Source organism: Psilocybe cubensis, chromosome 1 (genome assembly GCF_017499595.1).
Source record: "Psilocybe cubensis strain MGC-MH-2018 chromosome 1, whole genome shotgun sequence".
NCBI classification, from domain to species: Eukaryota; Fungi; Basidiomycota; class Agaricomycetes; order Agaricales; family Agrocybaceae; genus Psilocybe; species Psilocybe cubensis.
In genome coordinates this window covers 1,963,992-1,977,617 of record NC_062999.1, presented here as the reverse complement: position 1 = coordinate 1,977,617, position 13,626 = coordinate 1,963,992, and the positions used below count along the sequence as shown (strand labels likewise).

Sequence of the window (13,626 nt, the reverse complement as noted above, 5' to 3'; positions counted from 1 at the left end):
TGGAAGCAGAGTCAATGTAGAAAGCGATGATGTAAAGAGTGACAGAGCCCAAGAGAGATGTGTCTACAGAGAAAATACGATGAAGTTGGTAAAGTTTTATGCTGTATGATGACAAACAAAAAATATAAGATGAAGAAAGAGAGCGAAAAGACGCAGATGCAAAGTTACAACCAGAGAGAGATAGAGAGAGAGAGAGAGAGAGAGAGAGAGGCACAGAGAGATAAAAGTGAGAGGCACAGAGGAAGAAAATAGGAAAGCGTGGCGGACGAATAGATATAAATCAAATGTTAAGCCAAAGGGTAGAGATAGAAAGCAGTGTACAGTCCATCAACGTGTCATATCGGAGTAACAAGCTCGACGAGCATAACATTTTTAGGCGGTTTACGCGGAGACAGAGACCTCTTTGGAGACCTCGTTGGCACCAGAGGTGGCGGCAGCGGCAAAAGTCATAACAGGAGCTTTAGCGACATTGCTGGTGGTAGGTTGATCTTGAGCAATCGTTGAGTTTTCCAAAGGAGTACTAGACTCTTGCTTGCTATCCTAAATCGGGGAATCAATTTGGGAATTGGCTTGTGTGCTCAAGTAACTTACTTTCGAGGCATTGACTCGAACAGGATCAGGAGTTGCGCCGCGGGTGCTGGACTCCTTGCTGCCATCCTTACGAGTAGGTGGAGGGGCTTGCAAAACTTGAGCAGCGGTAGGGCCGCTGTGTCCGTTTACAATACCATTTACTCCTGGAACGCGAGTAGGAGTTGTAGAGCCGCCTAGGACAGGGAATTCATCGGCATTGGGAACGCGTTGTTGTCGCTGCTGCTGCTGCTGCTGTTGTTGTTGTTGTTGTCTAACTGCCGCTGCCTTCTTGTTATTAGCACCTGTGTTAGGATGCTTAGAGCCTTGGTGGAACTTGGGCCGGTTTCCAGCATCACTGGAATGCGATCGACTCGACCCTTCTGCCCCATTCTTCTGTCTAGGAGTTTCTTGGTCTTGGATGGACATGTTATTAAGCCTGGCTTCCACATGTGCCACACCATTAACCCCATTTGCCTGAGGACGAGGCCGGGGCGCGCCCCCTCTTGCAGCGGGGAATCCAGAATGGACTGGCGCGGCTCCACTTTCATTGAGTACATGAGGGAATCGGCAATCATCACTGAGGTTAGGACATGCTATCAGTCACTGTAATCATCGCCTTGGCCAAACAAACTTACCCGTTTTTGCACCTTCCAGCAGGGTAGAATAGGCAAGGTGGTTTCCGAGAACTGAAAGATGGTCGGCGGGCGGAACCACGTCTGTGATTATTAGCACCTTCACGGTGGTTGGAATGAGCATTATAATTTTCTACTGGAGCATTGTCTGGTCGGACGCCATTTGGGGCATCAGGATAATTAGCGTTAGTCGGCGGAACCGGTACAGGGTAAGGAGCCGGTGCATCTTGATGCAAAGAGAAAGGTGGTACAGAAGAATTCGAATTATATAAGTTAGAAGGAGGCTGTGGAACAGAGTGAGGAGGGGGAGGGGGAGGGCCATGAGGATGCAAAGCGGGTAGGGGAGAAATCGGAGGCATAGAAATAGGAACTTGACCGGGATGAGAATACACTGGGGGCGACATAGGGCCATAGGGGATAGGTGGAGGAGGGGGACCACTTGGGCTGAAGTGGCCCATCGAGGGAGAGATGACTTCGGACGGAGTACGCGCATGCATCATGGGCGGTCCCGGAGGTGGGGACATTGGGGACATAGGATGACCGGCAGGTGACTGCTGGAAGGGAGGGGGTGATGGGTAATACTGGGGCATGTATTGATGACCCATTGGGTCAAAAGGAGGGTATTGGACTGGAGGCATCGGACCTGGCTGGAAGTAAGGCGTTTGAGGGTGCGCAAACATACATTGCGCACCATACCGACAGGCAGGGAAATACCTACAGGGTATCAACCTGGCGACATCGGGGGGCGGGAGGTTTCCCATGCCGTTCGCAGAATCCGCTGGCGGATGTGAGGGATAGAAAACGCCAGATTCGTTGACGGTGGACAACGAGGGATTAATGGTAGGATAATACATGTATGTATCTGCAGGCGGGGGCGCGTAAAAGCGCTTTTCAGGGTCTTCCTGGCCGTCAGCAGGATAGGCAGGCTGAGGAGAAGGGATCCCGTTCGGAGCTGGCTTATTCTGAGCGGCGTGAAGGAGCTCTAAAATAGCAGGGTCGGAGGTGTGATTCTCTGGACGCCCTTGGCTGGACGAGTTGGAAGGGTCTGCGCCTGAAGAGAGAGACATTAAGCAGGACAACACGTACGTGTCACGTAAAACGAACCTTTCTCGAGCAGAACGCGAACGACTTCGATGTGCCCGTTCCTCACGGCCTCGATGAGAGGCGTAGCGCCTGTATGATCTGTGGTCGAAAAGAAAAAAAGACAAGGTGAATGGATTGGCAAAAGAGAAGCGATCATGGAGGACGGAGCGCACCCTTGAGCTCTATATCAACGGCAGAGGGCTCGCTGAGATATTCGAGGACTTTTTGGAGGTCACCATCTGAAGCAGCCTTCCAGAGAGGGGAAACCATTTGGCTACGGGGCAGCGGTGGTCGGGAGAAGGAGGAGTTGGAAGTGGGAGAGGACAAGAATGAGTGATTCACGCTTCCCGGAGCGTTCGGAATAGTCAGCGAAAAAAAAAATCAAAGCGTGGGCACAAACAGATCGATCTTTGTGACGTGACCATTCCCTTATCCGGTTTCGGTAATATAGTCCAAGTAAAAGTCTATATTGCAATTTGTATAGTAGGTAGTATGTATTTTACAGATGTGGGTGCATAATGTCCGTCAGTTTCTCTGTGCTCTGTCCTAGTTTCTCCAGCAGTCGTCGCGCTGGCCCTCCAGCAGTGGCAGGCAATTCCAGTTCCTTCGACGGAGGTAGCTCCATCAGTTCGCGTACAGCCGCGCGCGTGTCTTTCCCTGGGTAATACAACACAATATCAGGCCCTGCCAGCGCGGAGATGCATACTCCGAGAAACATACCGTTAAAGAGGACATCATATACCTTTGCATCCCCGCAGCAGTCAGCCCAATTATTCCCGTCATAAGCTTTGACAAACTTACCGAGCTCGCAATTGGTGCATTGATCCCCAGCTCTTCAATGATCTTTTTGACGCCCTTTGTGGTCGGGACTCCTTCTGCAACACTTCCGAGTGTCTTGATGATTACGTCCAGATTCTCCCCTTGTCCCAGTCGGTAACCGACGGTGTAGTTGCGACTGTTCGACGAGCTGCAGGTGAGGAACAGATCTCCTACACCAGCCAGGCCCAGGAAGGTTAAAGGGGAGGCCCCATACGCTGTTCCGATGCAGGTCATCTCTGATAGTCCTCTGGTGATGATCACTGTTGCAATGGTTATTGATGTCCCAAGCCACAATGTTTTCAGGACTGACTCGCTCTCGTATTGTTCTCATAACCAAGTCCGTCCGACATTCCAGATGCAATGGCGTATACATTCTTCAATGCGCCAGAGAGCTCAAGTCCAATGGGATCTACGCCGGTGTAGCTGCCAACACTAAAATTAGCCAAGCACTATATTCGTGGAGCTCAACAAACCAGCGAAAGTGTGGCTGATGAAACAAGGTGGCGGCCTTGACCGCTTCTCGCTCTGTGAGTGAAGCCACCGAAACAGAGGTCGGCTGGCGTTCGACGACTGTTATGCCCGCTGGTCAGCTTGCAGTAGGAGACATATTTGTCCACATCTTACTTTCTTTCGCGAAGGAAGGGCCTGACTGGCCATCAAAAGTCAGGTGATTATGCGGCAATATTGGGGCGACGCCGACATACGATAAATGTTGCTGCATTTGCAACTTCGGGACCGCAGGTGTCTACGATGATTTCCAGTGTCAAGGCATTTGTACCGACTTCAATGCCCTTGTTGACAAAAATTATAAGCGGAAGGTTGTTGAGGTCGAGGGATGGGCGCAGTGTTGTCAATGTCGCCCTGTGTTAAGATTCCATTAGAACATGTGATAGGAAGGTGTGTTCTCCAACCTTAAAAATTGTGTGGGAATGGCAAAAAGCAGGACATCGACGTTGTTGATAAAGTCCTTGTCTGGCATATTTGGACCCACAGCAGTGATGTTAGAGGGAAAATTATGTTCAGTAAGATACATAGGGTTCCGATGGTGCAGATTGAAGTGGTTTACGATCGCCTCCTCTCGAGCCCACATGAATACTTCATGTTGCGAGTCTCCTAGGTGGGATGCCAAACAGGAGCCAAAGTTTCCGGCGCCGAATATGAGAACGCGTGAGTTGGATGCAGGCTGGGGTTTTGAGAAGACCATTGCGAGTGAGCGTTTAGGAAATGAAGCGAAGGAGCGACGAAATGAGGCAAGCATGCATGAAGAGTTCGGCTCTGAGCAACGATTCCGAGCCGTGATTCAGGGGTCCTTGGCGTCCATCCAAAAACGCGTATAATCACGTGCGCCACGTTACAATTGCCATTGCCGCCCTCCTGTCATTGTCAATACCATTTTCCATTCAGCTCCTTAATTCTCCTTTAAATGTCCATTCAAGACCGCACTCACGAATTCAAATCATGCGTAGACTCAATACGCAGCAGGACTGCTATTGGAAATCGCGCTTCAGAGGCAAAGCAGCGTCTGCTCCAAGCCAATACTAAATCCGGGGCGAAAGGCGAGTTTTCTCGAATGGCCTCGTCTATTGGCAAGGATATCAGTGCAACTACGATCAAACTGAACAAGCTGGGGCAATGTAATTCAATTTCCTGATTTTTCTGGTATAATTTCTGACCTGGTTATGTTATGTCAGTGGCTAAACGAAAGACACTATTTGACGACCGGCCGGTCGAAATCAGCGTATGCACATTATCCAAGACTTCCAACCATCTCAAGCTCATCCTCACTTGTAGGAGCTTACTTTCATCATAAAACAAGACATTGCCAATATCAACAAGCAGATAGCGGCACTTCAGACTTATGTTAAACAACGACATGGATCCTCAACGACCCCGGAGGCCAAAATGATAGACGAACATAATAACAACATCGTAATGATGCTTCAAGGCAAACTCGCAACCACGAGTATGACATTTAAAGACGTGCTAGAGCTTCGGACGCAGGCATGTCTCGACGCATGTGGAATATTTTCTCGAACTTACTTTGTCGGCAGAACATGAAAGAATCCAAAAATCGAACGGAGCAATTTATGTATACCGCACAGTCCGCTGCCAATCAGGCCCCTTCTCGTATGCACCTTCCTGTATAGACATTACGCAACTTTTTCTGACATTGCTACAGTGCTTTATAACCCTCAGCGTAATGATCCTATGGGTGATGGAAGCTCAAATCCATATGACCAAAAGGGCAAGGGCAGGGCACCACAAAATGGAGACGTTCTATCTCTGGATCTCAACTCCGCTGAGGAGGGTGGAGGGAGCTCTAGAAACGGATTCATGCAAATGCAACTTGTAGAGCAGCAGGTATGACGTCCGTTGGGTTGGTTGAGAGTTTCTTTTTGATCGTTTGAAATTTAGGACTCGTATATTCAACAACGATCAACCGCGATTGAATCCATTGAGACAACTATCGCCGAGCTGGGACAGATTTTTACACAACTGGCCAACATGGTCGCGGAGCAACGGGAAACAGTCCAACGCATTGACGCCGATACACATGATATCATGTCAAATGTGAGCGGTGCTCAGCGGGAACTTCTAAAATACTACGCAAGTATCTCAAGCAATCGCTGGTTGATGCTCAAGATATTTGGCGTTCTCATCGTGTTTGTAAGTGAATTCCCTCTTGCATAAGCACAAGGCTTGCTCATGGACGGCGCGCAGTTCCTTGTCTTCATTCTCGTATCATGATCGCTGAAGGTGGTATGAGGTTCACGCTTATATTTATGGGGCGTTTTTCGTTATCACGGACATTACATTTAATCAAATATCCATATTTTCAGAGCGATACCGTAGAGTAGGAATGGGTTCAATATATCCACATACTATCCAACTGGAATGGCATTTACCCCCGTTCCCCATGTCTTCGAAGGAGCTTTTGACTTTTTTCGATGCCGTGTTCCACCTCTGTGCGTTATGCCGTCATCAATATCACCAACAGTCCATGTTTTCCGACTAGTGGGTCTCTGTTCCAAACCGGAGGTGGCAGAAAACCTTTGAGGTTTGCTGGGTAGATTTGGGAAGGAATTATCTTGTTTCGCCTCTTTCTCAATGCGTTCCTCCTGCACGATCAAGTAAATATAGTCTCTGAGATCATTAACGGAATGGTACGTACGCGTTGTCCTAGCAGAGCTTTGTTTCGTTCTCTAACTTTCATCAATCGTGATTCTCCCTTGCCACCCCCACCAGCAGTGAGCTCTACATTGATCATGCGGCCGTCAAGCATAGATTGGTGAAGCTTCAAGCCCTGCTGAAGAGCATTCCGATGAGAGAATTCCAAAAATGCGCAGCCTTTCGACTTCGGTCTCTGTGAAGAAACTGGCGTGGTCTGTTTGGGGGTAAGAAGGCGTATTGTCGGTGGCGGGTCTACCAAGAATTTATCAAGACTTTGGTACAAGAAATTACTAATGAATAAAACCAAGAAACTTACCACAGACTGCAAAGTGAGCCTTGATAGCTTCTTCCGTGGTGGTATATTTCAGGTTGCCTGAAAAGCGTAATGAATGCAAAGGCACAAAAGAATAAAATACGGGACGCACCAAGGAAAAGAATAAATCGTTGCTTAGTTGGTTTATCAGCCTTTCCGCCAATGACCTTGTCGCCGTCAACTTTCTTGCGTTTTGATTTTTTTTTGACTCCGTCCTGTAGATTTTCATCCCCATCCTTCTCAGCCTCATCCTCATCACTTCTTTTCCGCTTCTTCGGCTGACCCTTCATCTTTTCCACGGCCACAATAGAAGTCTCTGTCTCTGCCTTGCCTTTGCCTTTGCCTTTGCCTTTGGCCCCCACTTTGCCTTCTTTAGGCTCGCCTTCAACCCTGTTCTGGACGTTTGTTGTTTTGCCTTTCGTCTCGTCGTCACCTCCTGGAATTTCAGACGGATAGCTGTCAGAGCCAGCGAGATCTTGGTCTTCCATGAGAGGGATTGCATTAGTTTCCATGTCATCGACGACGGCATTTTTGGTTTGTCCTTTTCCTGTCTTGCGTTCGCGGAATGCAAGTCCTTTCTTCTGTTTCTTCGTCAGCTTTTGTGTGCTATTCATCGTGGTAAACTCGTGGCGCACACAGCCTTTTGGTGGGATTTGTGAAGGGTTTGATCACGATAGAGGTTCTGTGTAAGATAAACACGAAGAACCTGCGAGGATGGAGCGTTTGTGATGAGATGTGTTAAATTCAAAACTCGTGTGGATCTCCAGATTTTGCCGTTACCAAATTGGGATCAGTTTGATGGAATTTGCCACGTGCCACGTTCCAGTTCTCTCATTATCTCTTTCAATCCAGAGTGTTTGCTTCCAGTGAGAAGTCGATAATAGAGCTCTCAATGACTTCAATTTCAGATCACAAAATTGTAACACATTACCGATTTATGTCAAAATACGACAAGAAGTGTGTTACAAGCCACGAAAAACTAGCAGTGGTTACAAATACAAAATGGTTACTGAATTACATTGGCATTCGAATATATAACCCAATTGAACCTCGATGATGTTATGGAGAAAATAAATGAAACAAGGCAAGCCATTTGCTTTATGATTTGTCTTTAGCAAGGGCCTCAAGCGGTTGAAAATATTCACCCGCGCTGCAAATATTAGTCAATTCAGGCCACACGTGCTATGCGAAGAGGTTATACCCAATTGTTAGGCTACCAACAGCTTCCCCTGCCCCTTCTATCTCTCTTTCATCTTCTTCATCGCGACGGCGGCACAAAGGACGCAGGATGGGACTAGGCATAGTCATTGTTGCTCTAAGTGTAGGACTAGAAGTGATATTGATGCCACGAGGATATGGAGGATAAGCACTAGAGATTGTAGGTGATGAAGCTGCCGAGCTTGCAGTAGATGTAGCAACCGGGATAGCGATAGGATGTCGGGGATTACTACCCCTGGAAATGGGGGAATTTGTTTGTTGATGCGATTCACGAAGATACTGTAAGGATGGAGACACTGCCCGCCTCTTTGAGCTGCTTGGATAAGGGTCGAAACGATCTTCAACTGTGAAAGGGGATTAGAACAAACTCGTTAGAGAATGACGACATATATCCGTACGTTTACGTTTGTTAGATCGAACAGCACTGGTTGTAGGAGGCGGGGTGTATCTCCAGTGGGTGATTGGCCCCATAGATGGCAATAACGGTGAACCCAAAGGCTTGAAAGAAGTTGGAACAATAATACAAGAAAATAATAACAGAACCCACTGCTGTATCAATGTCCATAGCTGCTGCACCGAGACTCGACGATGTTTCTGATATGCTCATACCTAATTCATCACCGTTAATACTTCCTGATATGCTGCCCCCTGGAGTGCGTGGTTTCATTATATTTATAGGTTGAGTTCCTGACGGTGTTGAGAACGCAAAGGGGCCTTCGTCCAGTTCCAGTTCATCATCACTAGGAGTTTCTTCTCTTGTAACTTCTTCATGCACCGCTTCTTCTGGGTAGCGCCCACGATCAGCAAGTGCCCGTGGTGTCCGTGGTTGTGCTGGTAGTTCAGATACGGATGCTACTAATTTTTGAAAAGCAGCCTCCGATTTAATCTCAATTTCTTCAGGACGCGACTCCGCCAAAAGATTCAATATACGTGGTTGCTTAAGCTACAGAACATACTTTTAACCTCGTAAAATGAACAAAAAAAAGAAAATTACACTCACTGGAAAAGAGAGTCTGCGGTTAAATATGGTGGGCATATCTGAGGCATCAATACTGGCTGAAGACCTCCGTCGCGGCGGGGTCAATGGCACCTGTCTGATTGCTGGCTTAGAAGTAAGATCCTCTTCACTGTTTGTACCGAGTTTCAGAGGCGGAGTATGCGTTTCTGAGCTATTTGGAGAGTCTGTCATCATCCTATCCTTGTCGCTTTCTGACTCTTCTGATATCACTGCATTCTGACTTCGTCGTCTGGCGTGAAGGGTGAAAGAAGAAGCCAAAGGACTGTGTAACCGACCAGGTTCGGCAAGATACGTAGACTTTTGAAGTAGACTTGACCGCCGTAGACGATTGAACAAAAAACTGGGGTCATCTAGAGTAACAGAGGACGACGAAGCGCCAGGACTTGACGAGGTCGATGGCAAAGCAAAATCGGATGAAGAAGTAGGGAGAGGCGCTCTGGAAGACGCTTTAGGCATCGAGCTAGACTACAATCTGTTCACGTAAAGGGAAACTATCTTTGTGATATAGTCGATGGGTGGTTGTGGAAGAAGGTGAGGCCAATGCTCGGTGAATCGACGGTGAATGCTTTATTTAAGCAGCCTTACCGAGTTGCTAGAATGGCATTACCTTACGGGGTAATTAAACACACTGGTCACGCACTCAGTCACAGGTAGAATGACTACCTTTCCGTACTATAGTTGAATCGAAATGCAAAAACTACTATACGGACATCAAAAAACGTCTGTCTGAGGGAACTACCAGGGTCACATCAGACAGTTGGCTATCGTTCCCACACTTGAAAAGACTGCATTGCGTTGTTTTTACAAGAACTTTGCCGCGAGGTCTGCATACACCCAGCTACCAACAACATACGTCGCAGCAGCAGTTTGACCTGGTTTGAACAACTTAAATAGGCTCACATATAGAGATCGAGCTCTCCTACCAATTATTCCAACGACAGTGCCCAGAAGATAGAGAATATTCACGCGCTATTTCAGTTGATGTTGTTCAATCATAAATAAGAGAAAAAGTAGTAGCAAGGCATGTACCTTCTCTGGGCCGCCTTGAATGTAGCCTCTCGAGTATGAAATGCGAGACAAGGTCCACAGAGCGCACGACGAAGCAGCGAAGATGGGGTACTTGATACCGGTCATTATGGTACTGGCCGTCGGTGATAACATTAACGCTAATAAACCTTTGATACGATAACGACTCACATGGCATATACAAGTGGAATGTATTCGAGTGTGTTTTGATGAGCACCTTTTCAAAGAAGTTGGACGGTATGTAACGAAAATTGTAAATTTGCACTTACGTTGAGCACAATTAAATTGGAACGCGTCCTTGGAGGCGTCTGCTTGGGCCTTTTCCGCATACATCTGAGGATAGGCTATTCCAGCTCGTTTTCTGTATTTCCCGACCGTGGAGCCCTGTCCCAAGAGGAGGAAAACCGTTGAAAGAAGAGAGGCACCCACATAGCCGAAGCTGTAGTTATCGATTGTCAACGGGACGTACTATCAGCATCGGGAGGAAAAGCCAGACACGAACCTGTCCGGAAGAGTCACACTAATAGACATGATAAAAGAAAGATGAAAAGCAATGTAAGGGGTGTCGCTGACTGTCACCAAACGACGTAGATTTCACAGGATTTCACATATCCGCTGGCAATTGACGCACGATTACTTTGAATTTGAAAACGATTTCAAGACCTCGATTCAGAGCTCCACAAGGTGAGATCAGAGGCGTAGACGCGTGTTAAACAAGTAGAACGTATACATATGCATGCAATCTGAAATCTCGTCTCAAGTCGGTGACATTCTCAGCGAATACGCGCTATTCGATTGGCGTTAGGGAAAGTAAATTCGTGAATTCGAAATCATATTTCCTCGCCGAAAGTAGAAATTCTCACAGTTTTGATGATCCCAGTCTATATGGGGAACAAGCCCATCCAGATCCAGTTGTGATCACGTGGATCTAATCAAAAAAAGTCGGTCTTGAGCACAGAACGAGGATCACTCATATCTTCCCTACAAAAATGTCAAAACGGGCTGCGAGCGAAGCTCAGACAGGGCAGCCTTTTTTAAAAGCTACTGTAGATGGGATTAAACGAGAAAATGTTGTTATGGATGAAATGGGGGAATTTGAGGATGCTTGGGAGGATGATATCGAAAGCGACGAAGAGGTAGTGAACGGAAACGACGAGGGAAACGACGACGATGGTAAGTGTCAACTTTTTTCAATGACCTTTTCACTCAATGATGTTTATATATCCCAGGAATGGATGTTGATGAGGTTCTCCCCGCTATCGAGGAATCAGACGAATTGCCTCAAGCACATCAGGTCTTCATTCCTGGTCGAGATACCTTGGGAAAAGACGAAATTCTTGAACCTGACGATTCCGTTTATATCATGCGTCATTCCATGAGCGTTAACTGGCCCTGCTTATCATTTGATATATTAAAAGACAACCTCGGAGACCAACGAAAACGGTTTCCTGAAACTGCTTATATTGTCGCAGGAACTCAAGCTGATGCAGCAAACAAAAACGAGGTCGTAGTATGCAAAATGAGTTCTCTCCACCGAACGCAAAAGGACGGCAGTAAGTGAGTCCTTCCTATTTCAATACAAAATGTGACTCGAACATTATCGTTTCTAGACAATTCGGATTCCGAAAACGAAGACGATGAAGACGACGATGATTTGGATGAAGATGCCATTCTTGAATACCGATCAATCCCCCATGTCGGTGGTGTGAACAGAATCCGTGCTCAGCCAACATCGTCCTATCCCCTTCCATCACAACCATATCATGTCGCAACTTGGGCTGACACCGGAAAAGTCCACATATGGGACATTCGTCGTTTAATTGAATCGCTTGACGTCCCCGGCTACACTTACGATAAAACTCGCGCACAAACTCCTGTGTTTACAATAAACTCACATGGCATGGCCGAAGGATTTGCAATGGACTGGGCTGCATCCGGACCTTCATCTCTTCGGTTATTGACAGGCGACGTGCATTCCAAAATCTTCTTGACAACCTCCACACCTTCAGGATTCAACGCTCTATCACAGCCGTTCATTTCTCACACATCGAGTATTGAAGATCTGCAGTGGAGTCCGACCGAACCAACAGTATTTGCCTCATGCTCAGCAGACCGCAGTATCAGACTTTGGGATGTGCGAACCAAAGGACGAAAAAGTGTAGCTGGAATTGAGACCGCTCATGACAGCGATGTAAATGTCATCAGCTGGAATAAATTAACAAGTTACCTGATAGTCAGTGGAGGTGACGAAGGAGCGATCAAGGCATGGGATCTTCGAAATGTCCAGAAATCAGGGTAAGCTTTGTGACTGCTCTCATCCATTCAGATACTTACCTTAAGTTTACAGAACAAAATCCATCGACCCAGCACCTGTTGCCTCATTCACATGGCACAAAGCACCCATCACATCTATCGAGTGGCACCCAACTGAAGAATCCACTTTCGCAGCCGGAGGTGCAGACGATCAAGTCACGCTGTGGGACCTTGCTGTCGAACAAGATGACGACGAAGCAGGCATGGGCGAATCTTTCAATGGAGAGAGTGAAGTCCCGCCGCAGCTACTTTTCGTCCATCAGGGACAAAGAGATGTCAAAGAAATTCATTGGCATCCGCAAATACCAGGATCAGTTATCAGCACGGCTGCAGATGGTTTCAACATTTTTAAAACCATTTCAGTCTGATATTATACAGTGGAATACATGCGATTATTAACGATAACACTTTGGGTGCTAGCCACCCATGTTCAAATTGAAATCAAGTGCCCACGGTAAGACTGCGCTTTATCATCTCGTTGAGGACGACATATATATTTCGTATGTCGTACAAGTGTTGGCGTGCCAGATAAACACGTTGTTCGTCGTACTCTTTGAGAGCATGCTGGTAAAGGTAAAGGATTCAGATGCTAATTGACGAGTAAGGTAGAAGAAAAGAGCTGTAAAAGGTTACTTTAAAATCCTCCACGCTAGGGTATTTGATTAATTTCGAGCATATCTTGCCTCTTTCAAGATAATATTTTCGGGCAGAATCGCGGATGTTGAGGGCAGATTCCTGAGCACGATGGAACTCGGCCAGGATATCTGAACATTCTGTTGGCTACACTCTTGGAGGGGAATTGTGTGCGTACCGTCTTCAAATTCTAGAATTAGTAAGTAACCAGGTCAACATCATGTATGCATGAAGGCGAAGTGTCACCGGCGACGGAAGTACTGCAACAAAATTGCCAGTTAATCATCCGGAATCATGAGCGGAATACACTGTAGATGATCATACCTCGGGGAGGAGATTACCAGCCAAATTTTAGCATCATCCTGGTGAAGTGGTGCGGGCGGTTAGATTACAATTATACATGGGTTATGACGGCAGCCAACCATAAGTTGAACCAAATCATCACATTCGCGTTTGAGAACCATGTCCAGTGTTTTCGGATTCAAGGGGGTGAGACATTCTCTAGCTTCAGGCGCATTAATGACATCCATGCCAACCAGATTACCATCGTTTTCTGTGTGTGCGCATAATTCTGATAGTTTCCTTTTTTTTCGAGAGGTGTATGCGTTATTGCAGAGCGAATGGGCAGGGTCTTGAATTTCCTGGATTACGCCGTGGATACTCCTAGTATACAAATAACATTTTGTCGTGAGCTAGGCACAGCAAATAAAGCTTTCAAGTCCACATTATCTGGTAAAAAATAAAATTAGATTGAAGTATCACTTGATGTTAACAAAGATTTTTGCGCCTTTTGAGGCAGGATACGGAATAGAGCATCTGAACCTGCGTTT

At 46.8% G+C, this 13,626-nt stretch overlaps 7 protein-coding genes across 7 annotated transcripts; 2 read left to right on the top strand and 5 right to left on the bottom strand.

The window, feature by feature from the left end:
- Positions 1-381: 381 nt before the first annotated feature.
- On the bottom strand, positions 382-2,555 carry JR316_0000623 (uncharacterized protein; the record flags this gene model as incomplete). Its single annotated transcript, XM_047886437.1, has 5 exons — positions 382-540; positions 592-1,147; positions 1,206-2,253; positions 2,307-2,384; positions 2,459-2,555. The coding sequence occupies 5 exons, from the start codon at positions 2,553-2,555 to the stop codon at positions 382-384; spliced, it is 1,938 nt and encodes a 645-aa protein (XP_047754183.1).
- Positions 2,556-2,784: 229 nt separating this feature from the next.
- On the bottom strand, positions 2,785-4,308 carry JR316_0000622 (Glycerol-3-phosphate dehydrogenase [NAD(P)+]; the record flags this gene model as incomplete). Its single annotated transcript, XM_047886436.1, has 8 exons — positions 2,785-2,942; positions 3,006-3,027; positions 3,087-3,364; positions 3,415-3,527; positions 3,578-3,674; positions 3,729-3,753; positions 3,809-3,965; positions 4,016-4,308. 8 exons carry the CDS (start codon positions 4,306-4,308, stop codon positions 2,785-2,787), a joined length of 1,143 nt encoding a protein of 380 aa, XP_047754182.1.
- A 219-nt stretch (positions 4,309-4,527) lies between these two features.
- JR316_0000621 (Integral membrane protein sed5) lies at positions 4,528-5,852 on the top strand (the record flags this gene model as incomplete). Its single annotated transcript, XM_047886435.1, has 7 exons — positions 4,528-4,738; positions 4,796-4,842; positions 4,896-5,147; positions 5,207-5,231; positions 5,284-5,465; positions 5,520-5,771; positions 5,826-5,852. 7 exons carry the CDS (start codon positions 4,528-4,530, stop codon positions 5,850-5,852), a joined length of 996 nt encoding a protein of 331 aa, XP_047754181.1.
- Positions 5,853-5,986: 134 nt separating this feature from the next.
- On the bottom strand, positions 5,987-7,202 carry JR316_0000620 (putative RNA-binding protein; the record flags this gene model as incomplete). The annotated part of the gene is made up of 4 exons (XM_047886434.1): positions 5,987-6,223; positions 6,277-6,527; positions 6,592-6,648; positions 6,701-7,202. The coding sequence occupies 4 exons, from the start codon at positions 7,200-7,202 to the stop codon at positions 5,987-5,989; spliced, it is 1,047 nt and encodes a 348-aa protein (XP_047754180.1).
- Positions 7,203-7,770: 568 nt separating this feature from the next.
- Positions 7,771-9,280, bottom strand: JR316_0000619 (uncharacterized protein; the record flags this gene model as incomplete). The annotated part of the gene is made up of 4 exons (XM_047886433.1): positions 7,771-8,150; positions 8,205-8,304; positions 8,354-8,749; positions 8,807-9,280. 4 exons carry the CDS (start codon positions 9,278-9,280, stop codon positions 7,771-7,773), a joined length of 1,350 nt encoding a protein of 449 aa, XP_047754179.1.
- A 345-nt stretch (positions 9,281-9,625) lies between these two features.
- On the bottom strand, positions 9,626-10,381 carry JR316_0000618 (Microsomal glutathione S-transferase 3; the record flags this gene model as incomplete). Its single annotated transcript, XM_047886432.1, has 6 exons — positions 9,626-9,696; positions 9,748-9,793; positions 9,854-9,965; positions 10,022-10,067; positions 10,120-10,289; positions 10,353-10,381. 6 exons carry the CDS (start codon positions 10,379-10,381, stop codon positions 9,626-9,628), a joined length of 474 nt encoding a protein of 157 aa, XP_047754178.1.
- A 458-nt stretch (positions 10,382-10,839) lies between these two features.
- JR316_0000617 (Ribosome assembly protein rrb1) lies at positions 10,840-12,531 on the top strand (the record flags this gene model as incomplete). Its single annotated transcript, XM_047886431.1, has 4 exons — positions 10,840-11,023; positions 11,080-11,403; positions 11,461-12,145; positions 12,198-12,531. The coding sequence occupies 4 exons, from the start codon at positions 10,840-10,842 to the stop codon at positions 12,529-12,531; spliced, it is 1,527 nt and encodes a 508-aa protein (XP_047754177.1).
- Between the last annotated feature and the right edge of the window lie 1,095 nt (positions 12,532-13,626).